The 22869-nt window shown below is 41.7% G+C and overlaps 1 protein-coding gene across 2 annotated transcripts; it reads left to right on the forward strand.

The window, feature by feature from the left end:
* The first annotated feature begins 1056 nt into the window (after nucleotides 1-1056).
* On the forward strand, nucleotides 1057-19510 carry EIF4H (eukaryotic translation initiation factor 4H). 2 transcript variants are annotated; one of them, XM_075013416.1, is made up of 7 exons: nucleotides 1057-1207; nucleotides 9291-9469; nucleotides 10274-10338; nucleotides 10449-10548; nucleotides 13827-13889; nucleotides 17086-17241; nucleotides 17488-19510. In XM_075013416.1, the coding sequence occupies exons 1-7, from the start codon at nucleotides 1152-1154 to the stop codon at nucleotides 17622-17624; spliced, it is 756 nt and encodes a 251-aa protein (XP_074869517.1). In that variant the 5' UTR covers nucleotides 1057-1151; the 3' UTR covers nucleotides 17625-19510. The 2 variants fall into 2 exon arrangements, with proteins under 2 accessions (XP_074869517.1, XP_074869518.1); XM_075013417.1 differs by having other exon boundaries at nucleotides 13827-13883.
* The last annotated feature ends 3359 nt before the right edge of the window (nucleotides 19511-22869 follow it).

Consider the following 22869-nt stretch of genomic DNA (forward strand, 5'->3'; position numbering starts at 1 on the left):
GGCTCCCAATGCTAAAATTGCTTAGTTAAAAAAAATCTCCTGATTATTTTCTATAGTAAATGTCTAAAAACCTGAAAATGAACAACTCATATCTAAATAGCAAATGATATGTGATCCCAAAACATTAGATAACTCCCCCTAACATCCTCCAGAGCGAGAGAACGATCAGGAGTGAAAGTCAGAAAGACAGTGGTACAAACACTGTAAAATGTGAGGAAACAGAATATGTAAGAAATTTAAATTTGTGAATGTTCTGCAGTAAACATGTATTCCATTACAAATCATTGTGTGCATGCTATTCTTAACATAGGCGTTACAAAAAGTACGGTTCGATATTATTTATTAAGGACTGTCTCATATGCATATGCACTGAAGCTCTTGAATTATTGATTTTTTTTACTGAATTGGGAAAAATGGCTCTTCTTGCTGTTTTGGTTGCCACACCCAGTCTAGGTGCTACTTACCTGGGACAGTAACAGAGAGGTAGCTGTGTTGGTCTGTATTCTAACAAAACAAGCCAACAGTCGTGTAGCACCTTAAAGACTAACAACATAATTTGTGGGTGATGAGCTTTTGTGGGGCAGAATCACTTCTACAGGGAGCCTTACTCAGTAGGTATGCAGGTTACATGCTTCCCTTATGGCTGGAGCATACCCCAAATGTCAAAAACCCAGTTGAAAGCCTGCAGGAGTCCCCCACATGTAACCACTCACCCACTAGCTTGAACCTGGGACCTCTGAAGCTTAGTAAATAAGCCTCAAACAGCTTGAGCTAAAGGCAAGGTCCTACAGAGCTTCTTGTTGAGCCAAAGCTGTAGAGGAGAGGCCTTTCCCTCTTTAAGTGGTCTCAGTGGCAGTATATGGGACAGTAACCCACATTGACACAGGCTAGGGGCTCTGGGAGCTGCGCTAGCCCCTATAGCGCGGACCCAAGACGCGGAATAGGGGCGGAGGAAAGCAGCAACAGCCCCACGTGCGCTAGGTGGGAGGGTGACTTTTTAAACAGGCAGCACGGGGGGCAGCTACGCCAGGGCGGCGAGAGTGGCGCAGGCAGAGGCCAGGGCAGCCCCGGCTGGGCCCGCTATATAAGTGACGAGGGGGCCTGCGGGCGCGGCCCTGTCACGCTCGCACGGGGAGGCGGCTGAGGCGGCGATGGCGGATTTTGATGCTTATGACGACCGGGCCTACAGCAGCTTCGGCGGCGGCCGGTGAGCACAGGGGCTGGGCCCGGCTTGCGGCAAATCCTTTCCTTGGGGAGGGCTGTGGTCTTGGCCCCTTCTCCCTGGGCCAGGGCTGTAGTCGAGTGGAGGGCGCGTCGCTGGGCCGTGGCGGGGGGGAGGCGCTGAGAGCGGAGTGAGTTTCGGGCCCAAGCTGGGGCTGGCGTCGCAGGGGCGGGAGGCGGGAAGAGCTGAAGGTGTTTACCTGGATGTGGGGGCGAAGCTAGGCCTGGGCGGCTGCTGTGGATTCCCGCTCCAGCGGAGCCTGGTGGTGGGACCACGCAAGAGGAGCGGCGCGGGGGAGGTGCGTGGGTCCGAGGGGTGACGGCGCGGACTGCGGCTCCGGCGGGAGAGAGATGGCGGGGGGGAGAGATGGGTCTGGAGGGAGGGTCTTGCGCTGCCTCTGCAGCTCGGAATGTGCGGAGGGGGGAGGGGCATTGTGATGGCTGCGGCTGTTAGAGGCCGGGGCTTTGGGGCACGGGCGGGGTGAGGAACCCGTGCCTGTCACGTGTTGTCTGCTGAAACTCGGGGCGGCTCAGGGATCCGAACCTGCCTGCTGAATCTGCGAGCGTTTAAGCGAGAAGTGGTTCTCCGAAAGAGTTGGGATTGCAGCATGCTGCCCCGTGCAGCTTGTTTTACTCCTTGTGAGCATCTTGTGTTACGAATCTATTTTTCTCAAAGGCTTTCTGAAGAATAACGGGTTTTTTAAGTTTGTCTGAAATCGAGTGACACTTTATTTTCAGGATAGCATCTGCGTGCTGCAGGAAGGAGGCAGGTGGTATTAAGCAGTTTATTTGGATCATGGCTTAATTAAAATGTATTTTGCTTGGGCTGGGCTATAGAGATGTATCAGTGAGGCATTCTGAGTTTATAAACAAATCTTAATTGATTAAAATGTAATACTGTCCAATAAACATTTTGCTATCTCAGATTTACTTTCCGCTAGTTTTGTATTATTCTTGCCCTTATGTCAGTGTCAATGGTGAAAAACTGATTAGTTTCATTTTTTGGTTCCTGTGGATAAGCATATGGACTGTATATTAAATAGTGGCTAGTGTAGTAATAGAAAATCAAAACAAATCCTTACATTTATTTTTGAGTTAATCTCTGGGTTTTGAAAACTGAGATACATTTTGTGTCCAAATGATCAAGTATTTTTGTGTTTCTGCAGCAAAAATTGATTGAAGGGTGTATACAGCATCAGCTTATTTGCAGTTTAGTACAATTGTAATGCCTTTTGCTCCTTGTTAAGTTAAAAGCTTAATTTGCAGTGACTTAAAACAAAACTCACAATTCTTTGTATCAAATCTTGCTATTACCATATAATAGACAACCAGGGTAAGTATCTAGCAGTTGTGTAGAAACCTTATGAATGAAAATGAAGTTGCACTAACTTCAGTGTTTATCTTTCTTAGAGGTTGCAAGTAGTCTTCAAATGTTGGAAGTAGAATAAGCACAAAGTTAAGCAAAGTCAATGATATATATGAGCAATTCACCTGCAATGTTGCCATCAACATAGGCTCATGCATTCCTGTGGTTTCTGTCCTGAGAAATGGAAATCTAGCTTAAATGAATTACCAAAGAACAGCTGTGACCTATTTTTGTGGTAAATAGAAATATTAACATACCAGGGAGATCAGTAAGTAAATCTTTGGTTGAGGAACTAAATTGTTTTTATTTAATAGAGCCTTGGTCTTGTGCCTGAAATGCTGAACTCAATTTAGTAATTTTGTTAATAGTAATGCTACTTCAAAAACATTTTACATCATCTCTTAATTGCCCTAATTGAGAGCTTTTACTAGGTTTCCAATGAAAATGACTGTTTAGTCACTGCTGACTCATAAGACTTTGACATCATGAATATGGTGAGTTTGTGTATGACAGGTTACAGTACTCCTTTTTAGTTTTTATGTATCTATCTTTGATAGGAACAAAGGGTTAATATAACTGAAATTACATTTTATTTTTTGCAATTCAAACTTAAGCTAAAATAGCTTATATAAACTTATTATTGAAACATATCCAAAATTATATAAGGTGACCCATGGCAGCAAAAAGTCAGCATTGGGGGGCATGTGCAGAAGATGTTCTGTGCAGGCACTGTTTGGATCAAGTGTTTTTACTGTTTTTAATATTTGAGAATTGTATGTTGACTCTTATCTGTGTGTGTGTGTGTGTGTGTGTGTGTGTGTGTGTGTGTGTGAAAAATTTGTGAAGCATGGTGAGGGTATAAACTACTGCAGACACAAAGAAAGAGTATCGGGGGTAACAGTGTTAGTCCCTATCCACAAAAATGAGTAGTCCTGTGGCACCTTATAAACTAACATATTTTCAAGTAAAAGCTTTCATGGGCAAAGACCTGCTTTATCAGATGCTAGAAGGGATATGTGAGTGAGAGAGATTGGTTTTAAGAACTGCTAACTTAAGGGGAGAGAACTTTGACCTAATGACAAAAAAATTTAAAACCTGATTTTCAAGAATGTAGTATTGGATGAAAAATTCTCTCTAATGATGCAAATCTTTTGACACTTTAATCAGTACAGGTAGGCAGCAGATATTCAGAGACCTCTGCCTATCAGTGCTGTTTTCTGTGTTCTGTCCTCATTCAGTTGTGAGTCAACTGCTTATTGTTTTATACATATGTATTGTGTGCTGTTTTGAGTCAAGGTCTTTTTTTATTTTGTTCAGAGCCTAGAGAACAATGGGGCCTAGGTCTGTCACTGGGAAGTCTAGCAAAACAAAAACACAATCATGTAACACTTTAAAGACTAACAAAATAATTTATTAGGTGATGAGTTTTCATAGAACAGACCCACTTCTTCAGATCATAGCCATACCAGAACAGGCTCATTATATAAAGCACAGAGGTCCAAAAATTGTAATCAAAGTTGGCAAATCAGAAGAGCAGAGGGATGGGTGTGGAGTGGGGAAGTTAAGAGTTAGATAAAATGTGAAAATATGTAAGAGTCCTTATAAGGGTCAAGTAATTGCTGTCCCTGTTCAAACCACATGTTGTTGTGTTGAATTTGAATGTTAGTTCTGAGCATTCCCACTGTAGACCATTGTTTAAGTCCTTTTTCAGTAGAACACAAAACTTTCAGATCTTTAACCGAATGGTCCATTCCATCAAAGTGCTGGGTGACAGGTTTGTGTATTTGGAGTTTTATGTCTGTACTATGTCCATTCATTCTTTGTCCAAGAGTGTTTGCAGTCTGTCCTGTATACATGATGTGCGGGCTTTGTTGGCACATGATGGCATATATGATAGTTGAGGAAAAGGAGAATGTGCCCGTGATTCTCTAATTAACATGGTTAGGTCCAGTGATGGTATCTCTGGAATAGATGTGGACAAAGTTGGCAACTACGTTTGTTGCAAGGAAAAGTTCCAGGATTAGTAGTATTGTGGTATAACCTGTTGTTGCTAGTGAGAATCCTCATAAGGTTGGGAGGTTGTCTATAGGGAAGAACAGGCCTGTCACCTAGGGACTTCTGGAGTGTGGCATCATGATTTAGGATAGGTTGTAGGTCTTTCATGATGCGTTGCAGTGGTTTGAGTTGGGGGCTGCAGGTAATGACAAGTGGTGTTCTGTTGTTGGCCTTTTTGGGCTGTCTTGGATAGTTTAGTTTCTGGGTATTTGTCTGGCTCTCTCGATTTGTGTTTTACTTCTCCTTGTGGGTAATTTGGGTTTATGCATGTTGGGTAGAGATCTTACAGGTTTTGGTCTCTGTCAGTGGGATCAGAGCAGATGTGATTGTATCTCAGGGCTTGACGGTAAATGATGGATCATGTTGTGTGTGCAGGAAGGAAGCTAGAAGCATGTAGGTAAGTGTAGTGGTCAGTGGGTTTCCGGTAGAGTGGTATTGATCAGGCCATCATTGATTTGTACTGTAGTGTCCAGGAAATGTGTATCCTGTGGAGTGGTCAAGGCATAAGTTGATGGGGGGGGGTGCAGATTGTTGAAGTTTCTGTGGAATTCTTCTAGAGTCTCTTTACCATGGGTCCAAATGATAAAGATGTCATCAATACTTTGTAAGTAAAGGAGGGGTAGTAGGGGATGAGAGCTGAGGAGTCATTTCAAGTCAGCCATAAATATATTAGCATATTGTGGGGCTATGTGGGTACCCATAGCAGTGCCACTAATCTGGAGGTATAAATTGTTCCCAAATCGGAGATTATTTTGGGTGAGAACAAAGTTACAGAGGTCAGACATCAGATTATCTGTGGTAATGTCGAGGATGATATTCCTGAATGCTTGTAGTCCATCTTCATGTGGAATATTGGTGTAGAGAGCCTCTACATCCATGGTGGCAAGGATGACATCAGAAAGTTTTCTAGTGTTTTGTGATTTCCTTAGGAAGTCAGTGGTATTTTGGAAGTAGCTAGGAGTGTTGGCAGCATAGGGTTTGAGGAGGGAGTCTACGTAACTGGATAATCTAGTAGTAAGGGTGCCAAAACCTGAAATGATAGGGCATCTGGGGTTTCCAGATTTGTGGATTTTTGGGAAGTAAATAGAATAATCGAGGGCAGGGCTTAGATGGTGTATGAGTGAGTAAGGTCCCAAGTAGAAGCAAGTAGTCTGTTCTGGTCTGGCTATGGTCTGAAGAAGTGGGTCTGTCCCACGAAAGCTCACCTAATAAACTATTTTGCTAGTCTTTAAAGTGTTACTTGACTGCTTTTTGTTTTGATAGTGTATAGACTAGCACGGCTTACTCTGTTACTTAAGAACATAAGAATGGCCATACTGGGTCAGACCAAAGGTCCATCGAGCCCAGCATCCCATCTGCCGACGGTGGCCAATGCCAGGTGCCCCAGAGAAGGAGAACAGAAGACAATGATCAAGTGATTTATCTCCTGCCATCCATCTCCTGCCCTTGTTATGAAGGCTAGGGCACCATACTTTATCCCTGGCTAATAGCCATTTATGGACCTAACCTGCAAAAATTTATCAAGCTCTTTTTTAAACCCTAATAGAGTCCTGGCCTTCACAGCCTCCTCGGGCAAGGAGTTCCACAGGTTGACTGTGCGCTGTGTGAAGAAAAATTTCCTTTTATTAGTTTTGAACCTACTACCCATCAATTTCATTTGGTGTCCCCTAGTTCTTGTATTATGGGAAAAGGTAAATAATTTTTCTATATTTACTTTCTCCACACCATTCATGATTTTATATACCTCTATCATATCGCCCCTCAATCGCCTCTTTTCCAAACTGAAAAGTCCCAGTCTCTCTAGCCTCTCCCCATATGGGACCCTTTCCAAGCCCCTAATCATCTTAGTCGCCCTTTTCTGAACCTTTTCTAATGCCAATATATCTTTTTTGAGGTGAGGAGACCACATCTGCACGCAGTACTCGAGATGTGGGCGTACCATAGTTTTACATAGGGGAAGTATGATATCTTTTGTCTTATTATCGATCCCTTTTTTAAAAATTCCTAACATCCTATTTGCCTTACTAACTGCCGCTGCACACTGCGTGGATGTCTTCAGAGAACTATCCACTATAACTCCAAGATCCCTTTCCTGATCTGTTGTAGCTAAATTTGACCCCATCATGTAGTACGTGTAATTTGGGTTATTTTTTCCAACATGCATTACCTTACACTTACCCACATTAAATTTCATTTGCCATTTTGCTGCCCAATCACTCAGTTTGCTGAGATCTTTTTGTAGTTCTTCACAATCCCTTTTGCTTTTGACTGTCCTGAACAACTTGGTGTCATCTGCAAACTTGGCCACCTCACTGCTTACCTCATTTTCTAGATCATTGATGAACAAGTTGAACAGGATCGGTCCCAGGACTGACCCCTGGGGAACACCACTAGTTACCCTCCTCCATTGTGAAAATTTACCATTTATTCCCACCCTTTGTTTTCTGTCTTTTAACCAATTCTGGATCCATGAAAGGACCTTTCCTCCTATCCCATGACCACCTTATTTACATAAAAGCCTTTGGTGTGGGACCGTGTCAAAGGCTTTCTGGAAATCTAGGTATATTATGTCCACTGGGTGCCCCTTGTCCGCATGTTTATTAACCCCTTCAAAGAATTCTAACAGATTAGTTAGACACGACTTCCCTCTGCAGAAACCATGCTTAAGTAGATGATGTGTTTCCTTTTGGAATTCCAAAGTGGGATCAGAGGCGAGAGGTCTGTAAAATATGGTGTTGGAGAGTGGTTTGTCTGCCTCCTGTTCATAGTCTGATTTATTCATGACAATAGGACTGCAAGTCTAGGTACTACTGCAGTCCAGATAAACTGTTACACCATAGCAAGATGGCAGTCCCTGCAGTCTAGTGCAAGCAGGTTATTATGAATTAGAGACCAGGTTTTAATGATGTTGCCAATTCCAAGTGTTGAAGATAAGGCAAGTCACTCCTTTCTTTTGTAAGCTGTCTCAGTTCCTTTATGTAGTTCACTTTTATAGGATGAAATAAGTCAGGGAGGTGGCAAATAGGACAAACATGGTGAAACTTCAAATGCAAACTTGCAGTTGTTGATCAAATATAAGCATATCTTTATTACTACCAACCTCAAATATGGTGGGCAGCAGTGTGAAGACACTTTTATTTATAGAGATGAAATCAAGGGAGAACCTGATGCTAACTTGGCAACAGGGAGAAAGTGCCAGTTTGACAAGCAGACTACACATGTAGCAGCAGACATTGGGGCAAAGGATACAGTTCTAAAGTATTCAGAAACTTTATGTAAAGGTATAAAAAACACTGCTGGAACACACTGTTTGTACTTTCATTTAAATTGTGGTCCTGCTTCAGGAATGGTATAATAAAACAATCCAAAGTGTACTTGGAAATCTTGAAAGCCAGGTAATTGAGAACATAATTTGAAAATTTAGCATTCTTGGCTTATTCTCTCTGCCTTTCTCTGTTACCCAAACTCATTTTACTGGCTGTAAATATGAATGGTCAGCGTGATTTGGTTTACGTTGAGTCTCAGGGTGAGACCGATCAATTTGTGGCCTTCACTGCTTTTTTTGGTACACTTCACTAGAGAGAAGTGTCTTGAGTAATCATAGCTATTGATTCTTTACTTCTCCTGTAGTTTCCACCTGCAAGAACTATTGTCTCCATGCTACAACTTAATTCTACTAGAAAATAACAATTTTGACATTGGGTCATCATGGTGCAGCCTGAAATGAATCCTATTTATGATCTCAATGAGTTAATTAACAGGCTACAGAGTAAGCTTGTAATATTAAATGGCTATAGCAACAGAGAGGGAGCCGTGCTAGTCTTTAAAGTGCTACTTAAATGGCTATATTATGTCTTTCTAGCCTCTGGCAGTTGACAAAGTTCAGTAGAGTCAAGTTCTCAACAGCTTTGGCGAAAAGTTTTGTTTAAGAACCTAATATTCGAGTTGTTTTCTTACAGGAAGTTTGAATGGGTGTTTTTCTATTCCTGTATATGTTAAGAAAATGCAGACTGGAGTAACTGCACATGGTGCAGGCCCTCTGTCCGCAACCCTTCATGTAGATGAGCTGTACCAGTGCAAAGGGGGAGTTACACTAGTACAGCTTAATCTAATAATATACTGAAGTTACTAGTCTACATTTCAGTAGTCTAGAAATGATAGTTAAGAGTTGATCTAAGGTTGGGATTTTCAAAGGTGCATAAGGGAGCTGTGTACTCCAGACCTGTTGACTCTCTAAGGGAGTAGGTGGGTCTGAAAATCCATACTCTGAATTAAATTTTTAACTGCACTCTGTGGTTTGATCATGAACAGTGGGCCTAGTAATTCTTGTGTTAGATGGTACAGGGACAAATTGCTATAAACAAAAATGCAGTGTCTCCCCTCAGTTTTCACCCATTGCTTGACTTTCCTTGATCGAGTATTCCTTTGAGGATTTAATTTTCTTTACCAGCAGCTTGTGATATCACAGGAGCATCTTTTTCAGACCTTTGAAACATAACCTTACATACTGCAAGAACTTAGATGGCAAAGCTGGGATCATTGCAATGACTAAAAACAAGTTATACAATGTTTAGAATGTAACTGCTACTGCTTAACTACCCTGGAAGCTGTCCAACTGTAAGAGTTGTAATTTTTTGTTTCTCATTAGGTCTCGTGGCGGTCCTGGCACTCGTAAACAGAAAGAGCTGCCAACAGAACCTCCTTTCACAGCATATGTGGGCAATCTACCTTTCAACACTGTTCAGGGAGACATAGATGCAATCTTTAAGGATCTCAGTGTAAGGAGCGTACGACTAGTCAGAGACAAAGAAACAGACAAATTTAAAGGTGGGCACTTCTGTTTTTTTTCCTACATAGCTATAGGTGATTAGTAATGGGTGGTGAGACTCACTACATTTATGCAGATACTTTTTGCAGTTTCTAGTCCATATTTTTAAAATAAATGTGAATAATTTGGATGAATCTTTTTTTTCACTACATTTTCAAGCACCATGAACTTAGATACGTTCTGCTGATCCAGAGTCATTAGATGAACTCTGTTTCTAGGTTCTAGGAAAACTCACATGGTTTCAACTTCAGTTACTAAAGGAAAAGGATAAACTGCACAAAGGGGATGCACTTCATGAAAGCAGCCAGTTTAAAAGAATTTTGGCACCCCTGTTTCCATCATTAAGATACTGGCTTCTTTCTCCCTCAGCAGCTGCCAGAATCAGTAGCCTGTGTATAACCTAAGCATGTTTGGAGCAGGAGGAAAGTTTGTAGGAAGGAAAGGATTTCAAAAAGCAGAATGGCAAGCAGAATGATAATGTTAATGTGATGATAAAATGAAATGGATAATAGCGTTACTTTGGCATTTAAAAATAATCTATTTCAACCCAACAGATACTGTAGCTAATCTTAGAAAACTTAAAACAACAAATTGTTAACTTACTGATCTGGTTGTAAATTTTCTACTTAACTGTAAAGTCTGAGAAGTAGTACATTTATCATGAGAACTGCAAAATTAAGAGTCTGACATGTGCATGCATTTATATACAGCAGAATAACTCTTCATTTCCTTGCTCTCTTTTCTAGATATTGGTGTCTGTTGCAGCTTGAAGCTCTTTTATTGACTTACAAATTTTCTTACAGGATTTTGTTACGTAGAATTTGATGAGGTGGAATCACTTAAGGAAGCCTTGACGTACGATGGTGCGGTAAGTGTAACTCCATATGTGTTCTAAATGTAAAGATAAGCAGAGGTAAGAATTGCTTGCAACCCAGTTTGGTGGATACTTAGAGACCTTTCCCCTCTTATTTTCAATAGCTCTTGAATGACCGATCACTCCGAGTTGACATAGCTGAAGGTAGAAAACAAGACAAAGGTGGTTTTGGCTTCAGAAAAGGTGGTGGGCCTGATGACAGAGGTAACTTGCTCTGAGGTTGGAGTTTATATATGTTAGCATTTGATTATCACTGTGTAAAGACCATGTAGGGTGAAAATTTCCTGACATTTGAGTAACAGACATATTGATACATTTTCCATTCAAGTTAGATGTGAAATTGAAATGACTCATATTTCCATTTAATACAGTAATTGTTTCTCCTTTGCCTAATGCTTTGTCTACACTAGAGCATAAAGTCTATTTTAAGGCACTTAAGTCGATTTTATAATGTGACTGCACTGCAAATACCTTTAGGTTGATTTTAAGGGGCACTAAAGTTGACTTTCTTACCCTGCACTTTTCAGGTGGTCTAGTGCCAAGTTTGAATTTAAAAGGTAAAATAAATACTACTGTGGAAACAGCTTTATTTTAAATGGAATTTACTGGCCTCCAGAGGTATCCCACAATGCCCCAAATATATCCATTCTGGCCCTTTTACCTCTGCAGCTCACCGGGTATGCAGGAAGTAGGTAACAGGAAGCCTGAGAATTTGAATTATTTTCTTTCTGTCCAGCCTGGCTAGCAGACCTCTGGAGCAATCACATCTATCCATGAGGTCTTGGGGTCGCATAATAGCCCTAGCATGGGGAGCCATCAGGAAATCCAGGATCTCACTTCTGTGTTGGGGATGAAACTGTGCTGAGTAAACACCAGGGACTCTCAGCAGTGCCAGGTGAAAATCAAGCCCTACCACCACCACATTGCTAGCCCTCTTCCTTTGTCATCCTCCTTCTTCCCCCTTCCCCACCTCACTCACCCCCCCGGTCCACCACATGGCTGCCAGGCTGTGTGGGCCCCTGCTTCCAGACAGCGGTATGTCCTGTACTGTGCCAGGGTTTCAGTGCTTGAGAAGGCTTCTTCCCTGCACAAGATTTAGTAGGAGAGGCCAAGAAACTTTTCTGCTATGCACATTTTACAGACCTGCCCCCATCTCACTCCACCATTCAGCTGTTACCTTTTTAAGCAGTCCCAGCTGGAACTGTGCTTTGCTGATTTCCCTTGTGTCCTGCTGTTCATGAACACTGTCCAGGACCTCTGTCCTGTTCTACATTGGATATTTTCTAAATAGTGTTGTCTTTTGTCCCTTTTGAAAGAGTAACCCCAACCCAACAAGCTCTTTGGCTAAAGACAGTTTCCTGTGCGCTCTCTGCAGGGCCACACTTTGTTCCTAAAATGTGTGCCTTGGGTGACAATTTCCTATGAAGGAGTGGAGCTTGCGGGTGCATTCTCCCTCTCTCTGCCTTCTTGTCCTCTCCCACACAGGCAGTTGAGCTAGGGCTTCTCTACCAAACAATGCAAGGGACTCTGTTATTTGCAGGCTAAATAGTTTTTGAGTGGAGCCAACAAGTGCTGAATAACCCTAACGCTCCATGATGTTTCCTCAACCACACTAGCCTCTATTTCCTCAACTTTGCCAGTCTACTTCTGACTGGCTTCACACCTCATGTTGGAGATGTCCATGTAATGTCGTCTTCCCCCACTCTAACCACTAAACCCCAATGCCCTTCCAGTGCTGAGTGGAGAACCCAGGAGTCCTGGCTCATAGCCCTTCCCCCCTCTAAGCTAATAGGCCCTGATCCCAGAGCAGGGAGAACCCAGGAGTCCTACTCCCTGCATCAGGTATCACTGGAGCAGCCGCCTGCCCTCACTGCCATGGCCCTGGGTTCCGTAGCCTAGGGAAACAGAAGTGGGATGGGGCAGGAGACAGGGGAAGGGCCCTTAGGTCTGGCTTAGGGCAGGTGGAAATATGGGGCAGGCCCGTGGAGAGCGGCTACGCAACAATTGCGGTCCTCTCTCCTGTGCCCTCCAGCCCAGCACTAAAAATCCCACAAGCCAAATTAAAGGGTGAAGGCCTTCTGTCTCACAGAACACTTGCAAAGCAAACACGTGTAATTGTATCTTCTTTCTTTTGAATAATAATCTCTAAGACACCATCTGCAAATGGCACTTGGGCATCATGGGCTTCACCAGGGGAAGGATATACTTAGGCCAGAGGTAATTTCCTCTGAATTTTCTTGAAGAAATTAGTACTTTTTAACACTAGATTTTATGCAGTTGAAGTTGAGCCTTCACACCTGCTCACATTTGACTTAGTTTGTCCCTGCTAAATTGCCTCTATGTGATCACAACTGTGAGGGGAGGCATAGCTCAGTGATGAAAGTACTGCCCTTTGAACTCATCACCCTGAGTTATGTCCTTGAGGGGGGCTTTCCAAGGTCTGGGGCAGGTTAGAGTTAAAAAATCTGTCAGGGAGGGTGATAGGTCCTGCTGTGAGCGTAGGGTACTGAACACGATGACCTCTCAAGGTCTCTTCCGGTTCTATTATATATGATACTTGAGCCGCTGCTGTGCTCCAGGCAGATTGGCACATCAGTAGCTAGCTCTGATGGTGGCAACCATCAAAGCATTCTGATCCAGGGGAAGACTGACAAAATGACCATTTGTTTTCAAGGGCAGGGAGAAGTGAGAGCAGTGTACTCTAGGATGATATCATGTACCCACAACTACTTGCAATGATTTTTTTCCCCAGAAAACACTGGCACCGAAACCCAACATTTAATGGGGCTGCAGTAACAATAGGATAGGTGCCCACAATGCACTGCTTCCACAGTTGAACTTAGGCAATTTAGTGGGGACACACTACGTTGACTTTGTGAGCAGGCATCAACACTCAACTTTGATTTTATAAAATCTAGTGTTAAAAAGTTGACTTTAACAAATTTGACTTTATTCCCAAGTGTAGACATAGCCTTTAAGAGTAAATGAGCTCTATACTTCCTCAAGAGCTGGATGCATTGTCATGCCTGGCCAGAAAGTGAAATAAAAACCATAATCATTAGTCCGGAAGTCTTGTTCTCTGTGCTTTCTTGTGGGATAGAAGATGTGCATACTAACTTAATGAGAGATGGTATGAACTTAATGACATTCATCAAATCCTGTGATAAATCTGAGTTTTTACTTTTTTCAGCCAGTCTCTACAAGCTAAATTTCTGAGGGAGCGTATTTTAAACATTTCTACCTGCTGATTTTGCATTAGAGAGGCTTTGTCATCCATCCTTCCTTAGTTCACTTTGAAAGCTCCCACTCTGGAAACTGTATATCTGGTAGACATAGAAGTAGTACTGTGACTTTATAAACTGGTGCAGAACCCTTGTTCAGATTAATTTGGCAGCATATAGAATAGAATTCATGTAGTTTCCCATTAAACCGTCTCTTGCATAACTTTGGAGCTGATGATTGTGACATGATTTTCTTCGTAGGAATGGGAGGAGGTCCTCGGGAGTCAAGAGGTGGATGGGATTCTAGAGATGACTTTGGTTCTGGTATCAGTATTTATGCTTTTACTAACAAAATCCAGCATTTCTTGTACTGCCTACTAATTAACATATGTGCTATATTGTGATGATAAAGTATCACATTTATAGAAGTAATATTTTGTAAACCACCCTCACTTAGCCATTTGCAGGGTATTAAGGTGTCCATTATCGTAATAGTAAGAACAGGGATGCTAACAGGATGCATGGAGTAATCTTAGTTCTGGAAAAGACGATAAAATGATACCCCTGGTTGAGCATTAATCTGCAGAATGCATGCTTCCTTAAAAAAATCAAATTGATAGATGACAATTGGAGTATTCATTTTATAATCTGTGACAAAAAACTAACGAGTGTACTTCTGAATAGGAGCAAAAATAGGTGCTTCCTGTGCAAGAAAATGAAACCTGTAACTTTCACAGGATAGTAACAAGTTGATATTTTGCTACAAGTGGGAGTATGTTCTCGTTTTTCCTTTCAAATACATGGAACAATCATGATTTGCTTCTGCAAAAGATCATCAATTCTGGATGTCTAAAAATTGTTTTCCACTATTTTTATAATATAATTTCAAGTAGCTTCAGGTGATAGCTCATAAATAGCTGGTGATGAGGACAATGGATGTGTTTTTTGAAGAGCTGATAACTTTTTCTTCATCCAGAAAACCCACCTTTCTGCTTGGATGAGAACTACTGATAGTGAAATGGGTAGATGTTAGATCCATTTTTTTTGTCAGGGAGATGTTAACATTGCAAAGTAGATACTTGTCAACCCCTCAATGGACATGCAAACTGCACAGCCTGCTCATAGTACTTGTTCTTCTGGGTGAAGCTGAGGCATAATACTGAGTGGAAGTAGGAGTGTCTTGTAATGCCATTGCTTATACAGTGTACTGTAACTAGAGTTCTGATACTCAAATCTTAAGTCTTGTGCCTCTCACCACTAATTTCCTTTTGAAAGAAATGGAGTCTGTTCCAAGTGGTTAGATACTGAATGGCTGACCATTCACTGATAAAACAATCAACTAGAATCAACTTAGAAGGTAGCCTATTCCTCAAAGCACAGTTAACTTTTAATAGCTTGTACTTCTTGGATAAGCTGACCTCCCTGAAATGCACAGTAAGTCTGAGATCTAAGCATTTCATAGTGCAGTAATTAATTTATTACAGTTTGAATAATATTCTTCTGTAACCAATTAAATAATCATTTAATAATTGTCACTAGTTATAGAGCCTTTGTCTCTTAGGACACTGTATTGGTCTAAAACTTGTCTTACTTAAACTTCAGCTGTTGCTTCTGCACTGCTATAATGGACTACCCTATCATTCTAATTCAGGATTTAAAATAGGGGTAAGACCACTTTCAATTCCAGGTAACATCTACCAGATCTTTTGATATGCTTCAAAATATGCTCAGTCTGATAATGGTGACAGTTTAGTTACCGCCCAATGCAATGTCTTAATTCCTGGTGAATCTGAGAAAATTTCCTTCTGATCCTGTGGCAGAAATATGTTGGTACCACAAAAGGAGGTATTTATACAATTCGTTTTTTTGTTTGTTTTTTTTCTCCCCCTTTCCTGCCCCCACCTCTTTCTTCTGGTTTCCATTCACTTTTCATATAAATATCACAGGGGGAGGTACCATCAGCCTAACTTTTAATGATCCAGTGATGTTTTCCCCCCATTTCTGTATTATACTAGGAAGTGGCTGATTATTTTATTAGATTCTTAATCTGCAGGGCTATGTAATCAGTTTGTCACACTATCAGTTAAATTACTATTGTGCGTCTTTGCTTTCATAGCACTAAATATATGCTTCTCTGCTCCCTTGTTTGTTTTCCTCATATGCAACTTGTACATAACTCTGTGAAAAAGCTTTCTCCACTTGTATGATTAAGAATGTCAAAGTACATGTTTAACCCCTCTAGTTGGGCACCCTTAGGACTTGATTGATGCCAAACCAGAAAACTTGCGAAATCATTGGAGGTCAATATTGTCTAGCAGCATTACTGTGCATTTAGGGGTACGTTAGAGCTAAATAACGGCACGGGCAACTGAGAGCCAGGACTTGGCTGTAAACTTTGTGGGATCATGGGATAGTTGGCCCCATCCATGTTAAGTGGACATCCAGCTAACTAATATCATGCCAGGTGATGGATGTTGCTGGACCACAGTGTGCCAGGATTGAAAGGTTCAATCTAAACTTCTACATAGCCTGTATTAGGTCTACTCAGTGATGTTAATGATCAGCCCTTTTGCCAAATTGTAGTGGTTGTGATTTTAACAATACCTTCACTTGTTAAAAACCCATGTTGAAAGTTCAGTTTTACATTTTGGTGAACATGGCATAAATATCTACTTGCATTAAATAGCCTTTGAACCTGAGACAATCATATAGTAATGTTACCAGTACAAGTGACAATGTTTTTTTTTCTAAAACTAGATTCCTGCAGGTCTGCAAAGTAATTGTTGATTCTCAGTGACAGATGTATTCTCTTACTTAAAACCCCATTGCGGTATTTGGACTAATATAGGTTAAAACTCCCAAATCTGGTGTTCTCTGATCTGTCAACATCATCCAGCAGGGCCAGAGAGTCCCAGGCCGAAGAGGAGGAGGGGCAAGCTAGAGCAGTGCAGGAGCCCAGGGCAGGGCAGCCATAGCTGGTTTGGTGGCAAGCAGTGGGGAGGCAGCAGCAGCCAAGGGAGCCTGGGCTGGGAGCAGTGGCAGGGAACAGGGCCCTGGCTGGTAAGCTGGCAAGCCAGGCAGCAGAGTGGCGGCTCACTAGGGCTCATCACTGTGGCTGGATGGGAAGCTGCAGCCTCGGGAAGCCATGGCCAGGGCTGCGCAGAAAGCCCTTGGCCAGAGAGCAGCAGCTCATCCTTGGGGCTGGGCAGAAAGCCACAGCCATGGGAAGCTGTGATTCAGGGAAGCTGCTGTTGGGGAGGAGTGTCTGAATCCAGGAGCCAGTAGCTGGTGGGTTGGGCTTGAGGGGAGGAATGGAGGCCAACAGGGTGGCAGAATTGGCCAATGGTGGTCTGGCAAAATCCCTGGTCTGGGATTGTTCATGTCCCATGGGTGCCAGACTAGGGAGGTTGATCCTGCAGCAGTGATAGTTAAATAGCATTGGATCCATCCAGATACACATTGTTAAATTTGAAGGGATGACAAAAATGTGCTCTCAAAAGTCAATCTCTTCCACCTTCAGGTTTCAGAGACGACGATTTCTTGGGAGGTCGGGGTAGAGGAACCCGTCCTGGAGATCGTCGAACAGGCCCCCCAATGGCAGGGGGTGGCACTGGTCGCTTTAGAGATGGACCTCCCCTTCGTGGGTCTTCAATGGACTTCAGAGAGCCAACAGAAGGTGGACAACATATATATTTTTACACACATATATTTTGTACATATACATTTTGTATTAAGTATCTCCAGTAAAACTAATCCTTAGCCTTCGTTCCAAATTTAAAGCTAGCACCCTTAGTAGGCAATATTTTCTTGTTCCAGAAGTAACCTGCATAGCTCTGCAAAAGTGGGTGTAATGTAGCTGAGCACTTCAAAATTCTTTCTGCATTTGGTCCTTCTTTAATATCTTTCACTATTCTTTTTCCAGAGGAAAGAGCACAGCGGCCTCGACTTCAACTCAAACCTCGAACAGTTGCTACTCCCCTCAACCAAGTAGCCAATCCTAACTCTGCTATATTTGGTGGAGCCAAGCCCCGAGAGGAAACAGTAAAAGAGCAAGAATGAGCTCGGGGCTGAGGGAATGGGTGTGGAGGGGCTTGGGGCGGGGGGGGGGAGCATAAGCAAGACAGCACAGAGTGACTAGCTCTGCTGGAACATCTATCCTGCAGTTACCATTCCTGCCATCTGACGCTTGTCCTCTTCAAAACCGAAAACACAGAGCTTGTGAATGCATGTCAGCTGTTAACAAGTGGTTTTTAGTATGTTCTTGGCTTTGTATCTAGTGCCGGCTTTGTGCTCAGTTTTCCCTCTTCTGTTTTTCCTTCCAAGCAGCACACTCTTGCCAGCAGGTAAATCAGTGGCTGCTTCCACCATTGTGACATCCTCTCTGGACTAAGGTGCTGCTTCACTTCCTCCTTTCTGGATTTGTTTTACTTTAGAAGCACAGGTTAGAATTAATTAATATCCTGTATCATTTTTCTTTTGATGTCCTTGATGCTCCTTTTTTGACCTGCATGTTTTGTTCTGTATTGCTGTTGCTCTAACGAGGTAAACGAAAGTCCTGGCAAATTGAACTGTATCAAAAAGCTACACAGCCTTGACAATGTAGAATTAAATATGATATACTACAGTTAATAATAGGATTACCATATACAACAGCAAAGCTCAGTATAACTAAGAAAACACCATTAGACGGGATAATCTAATTTAAGGGACTAGATCACCTCTAAACAGAGAAGTGAAAGAAGAGAGATCTCCACTGAAGTACCTGTGCATAGTGCACAAGAAAATCTGCTGGGCTGACTATATCTTGTAATTGGTTTAAAAAAACCCTTGTGATTATCAGTCTATATGAACAAATAAATCACTTCAATAGCCATACTAGATGGGAAGGTGCATCTGCCATTTGATTTTGCAATGTGCCATCTACTTTTAGATCCCCAACGGTATAATGCTACACTTTTGAACCTGCCGATTGGTGCTATAAAGCTGTCTGTTCTAGTACATTACTACTGACTGGCTCTTTCTGCTTACTGTTTCTTCTGAGTTTTACATGGTTGGTAAATTTTTAAATGAAGTTTCTACAAATAAAGTTGACTTTTTATTTTTGTTTTGTTTAAGGAGTGTATAATTTGCTGCTCTTTGCCTTCAACCCCTATATAACTGCTCATTGGTGTAGAGTTGACATTAGTCTCTAAAATGAATAGATTTAATTTTTTTTACCATCACGTCATTCAATAAATTCTGCTTTGTTACTGCATGAAAATTCAAGTAATGATTATCTTCAGATAGCAATAGCTGCACCTCTTTCAATGCAGGGTTTTGTAACCAGTTTTGATGGGAAAGTTTGGGGAAGGACATATTGAATAGTGGTAGTGTTATATAAACTTACATCTGTAGCACTCTAAGAAATACTAAGTGGAGATTTACCAGTGCATGAAAAGAATGCTTGGGTCCTGAGAATTGTCAGGTATGACACAACCAGCTCACCAGAGTACCTGCAAGAGACCAAGAGTTATGAAGATTGGATTCTTCAGCACCAGATTCACTGTTCTGGATTTTTTCCTTTGTTAACTTTGTAACATCAGAGTCTCAGCAATTTACGGAACTAGCCTTCTTTCCTTCCTTCTGCCTGTCACTTAATCTGCTTCTGAGACAAGAACCATTTGTCTAACACTAATACTTAATTTAAGACAAAGACATGCATTTGTGTGATTGTATTCCAAACCAATGATAGCCAACAACATATTTGCATCTTCAATGTGGAAAAGATTTTAAACAAACTCCCATATAAACTCACTTCTCAGTAAAGTTGACTTTTAAATGTAAAAAAGGAATTCCAAACACTTAACACATTCTGCTTAATAACAAAGTAAATTTATGAATATGGTATTTTGTGATGAACTTTTAAATAAAAGAAAACATTAAGTAATATTTAATGCTCATCTTTATTTAAGTCTACTACTGTTTTTAAGCTCTCTGCAACATTGCATTAATTCTAGTTTTTGTAAGCCCATTTAATAGGGAAACTATCAGATGTGAATGGAGAATGGGTGTATCTTACAGTAGCAAAGGAACCTGTTAAGAGGTGGTCTCATTTAATACAGCATTGGGAACATATTAAATGGTGTTAAACTGATTGCACGCACAGGAAAAAAAAAAAAAAAATTCACTGAGTTTGAATGAAACAGTCCTAGATTTCTTTTCCCCCTGCCTGGTGCTTGAAGTCCACTACTGAAGTAGAAAGTAAAGGCTGATGGATACAGATGTGAGTTAGTTCATACAAAAGTAGGACGTTCCTTGGTGTGTAATTCATTTTTAATGAGAAATTTAGTTCTGTTTCTTTTGCAGAGCATTTTGTTATGTTGTGTTAACAGCTTTGAGAGGACATATCTCTGGACCATTCCTAGAATTTACGTTAACTGATAAGACACAAGGATTTTCTCATCTTGGTCAGTAGTCCAGTGGGACATCTTTTTCTTTCTGCAGTGAAATAAAAATTAGCTGGGCAGGAACAGATCATAAGCTTAAACGGGATGTGGTATGATGACTTCCTCATAAAGAAGTACATTCTGTAACTTGTCTTTTTGTTACAATGAAAAAAATTTGTGCCTTTTAGGACACAGGGATCAAATCATTTGCTTAAAGTAATGTATACACATACAAAAGAATGTACAAGTTGCAGCACCACTGGGATTCAGCTTAATTTATGCGGGGTGGGGGGTGAAAAAACCAGGTAATTAACCAAAGCAACTAAAAAAAGGATAATCACGCCACACCAAATTTCAAAATAACCATAACCTAATCATGTATAACTATACAACTTCCATATACTTATGTATGTCTGATTTTTGAGGGTCAGGATATTTACTGAATTTATTCCAACTGCTAGGGAGAAATAGTCTGTTTCCTCTGTTGGAGCCATGCAGACAAGACCCCTCATGACTGCAATTGTTCAGTTCAAAAAACAAGTCTTGTGGCACCTTATAGACTAACAGATGTTCTGGAGCATAAGCTTTCGTGGGCAAAGACCCGCTTCATCAGATGCATCTGATGAAGTTGTCTTTGCCCATGAAAGCTTATGCTCCAAAACATCTGTTAGTCTATAAGGTGCCACAAGACTTCTTGTTCTCAAAGTTCAAAAAAGTCTCTCTCCCTCCCATTGGCTTACCTGACCACTCCCTGCTGCAAGCTCTCTCTTAGGGGTTAACCCTTTCCTTGCATTCATTCATGATACACCCCTCCCCCAAATTACAACGGTAGTGGACATCCACACTGGCTGTAATTTCTTTCAGGAGGTCTAGGAAGACGTGCACTTAAACATTGCTATGGTTTACACAAAGAATAAATAAAACACTTCTACATTTGTGTAGCACGATGCCTGGTTTACGGGAACAGTCTTAAGTAGCTGAGTCTGGAAACTCCTCACAAGAGAGTGCATGAGCCACTTTGTTAGAAGCTCCTGAAATGTGTTCTATGTCCAAGTTGAAGTCTTAGAGAACCAGACTTCAGTGAAGGACTTTTTTTTTTTAGACTCCTTGGCTGTGTGAATCCACTTTAGTGCAGAGTGAATGGTCTGCAGATGACAGTGTTGTCCCGTCAGGTGTAGCTGTAAGTTCTGTAGAGCATACACAATAGCATAGCTTTCTTTTCCAGTGATAGACCAGTGGCGCTCCCTTTCAGGGAGTTTTGCTGAGAAACCCAGTAGGGTGAGATTGTTGATTGGGTCCTTTTTGCATTAAAACTGTCTCCACATCACACTTAGATGCATCTGTGGTGATGAGAAAAGACTTGTTACAATCTGGGGCCCTAAGTACAGGTTCAGACATCAGGACAGCTTTAAGCTGCTTGAAAGCTTTCTGGCACCAGTCAGTCCACTTGATCACATGTGATTTTCTTTGTCAGTTAATGGAGTGGCAATTTGACTGTAATGTGGTACAACCTGCCTGTAATACTCGATCAAACCAAGGAAGGATTGGACCTGTTTCTTTGATTTTCGGAACTGCCAGTTGTGGATAATCTCTTCTTTTGCCTGTAGAGGGTTGATAGTTCCTTGATCCTCTTGGTGTGCAAGGTAAGTCACCTTGTTGGGGCCAATTTGACGTTTCTTAGACTTAACAGTCAGCCCTGCCTCCTTTACGTGTTGGAAGAAAGCTTGGAGGTGCTCTAGATGTGCTGGCCATGAGTCAGAGAATACAGCCACATCATCCAGGTAGGCTGTGGTAAATTCACCAAATCCCACTAGTAGACTATCTACAAGTTTTTGGAAGGTTACCAGTACATTGTGTAGCCCAAAAGGGAGGAGGTTGAATTCATACAACCCCGCATGGGTAATGAATGGGTAATTGGTAATGTCTTTTGCTGGTTATGCTTCTTCCTTGCTTTCCCGAGCTGGGGCACTTTGTTTGCACTTAATTTGCATTAATGTGAGTTAAGTGCAAATTGAAATTGCACATACTAGGGGATTACTGTACGTCTGTTCTACTCAAAGCAAAATACCTTTACGGGTCTGACATCTTAAGTTTTCAGCATTCTTGAACGTGCTATTTGTAAACCCATAAGTGCTTGCATGCACCCCAAGACTGGTGTTTGAATTAGCTATCTGTGCCACATGTAGGAATGCCAGATTGTTTCTGCCTAGCAGTTTGTAGCCAGGGGAGTATCCAGAGTGGTACGACTTGTGCACAGCTTGCCCTGAGAGTTGCTGCTTTATTCTCAATTTAACCAAAATCAGTAGGTACTTCCATAAATTCTTGCCATAATCTCTCTACTGTAACACATCTGACTTAAATCGCTCTGTATAATTAAACAAAGCGTTCTGCCTTTGGTAGGGTTGTATCTTCTGGTTTAGAAATGGTTGTCTTGTCCATAAAAAGTGAACACTAACATGAGAATACCCTTCTCCAGAAGCATCCTGACTTTAAGTGGTGTGTGGTAGCCTTTGCAAGTATAAGGTGGAAGATTACAATATTGTGCCAGGATGAACTTTCATGTCCAGTTGCTACACCTCCTCTAAAGGCTGGCTATTGTCTTTATTTTGCACTTTGCTCTTCTTTCCACTGGGTGGTAGCATAGTGTACATCTTGCCACTTTCAGTTATAGCTGTGATAAGATTAGACATGGAGCACCAAGGCATTAGCATGCATAGGGTGTGGGGTCGGGGAGAAAGGAGAGGGAGTTGTGGGAAATCTCTTGCTTAGCTGAGAGTTGAGGCTAGTGTAGTCATAGCCTCTGTTCCAAAGTAACTGGGCTAGAGCCTTTGACCAGTTATTTCTTAATTCTACGTGGCTTGTAAGGGGTGACAGCCAGC

Source organism: Carettochelys insculpta, chromosome 19 (genome assembly GCF_033958435.1).
Source record: "Carettochelys insculpta isolate YL-2023 chromosome 19, ASM3395843v1, whole genome shotgun sequence".
Classification (NCBI taxonomy): domain Eukaryota; kingdom Metazoa; phylum Chordata; order Testudines; family Carettochelyidae; genus Carettochelys; species Carettochelys insculpta.

Bases quoted from the DNA above. Each gene is read 5' to 3' on its own strand.
- EIF4H (XM_075013416.1), top strand. From the start codon at position 1,152: ATGGCGGATTTTGATGCTTATGACGACCGGGCCTACAGCAGCTTCGGC. The intron at 9,470-10,273 runs GTGGGCACTTCT...ATTTTCTTACAG, and splicing joins AGAAACAGACAAATTTAAAG to GATTTTGTTACGTAGAATTT. The intron at 10,339-10,448 runs GTAAGTGTAACT...TATTTTCAATAG, and splicing joins CCTTGACGTACGATGGTGCG to CTCTTGAATGACCGATCACT.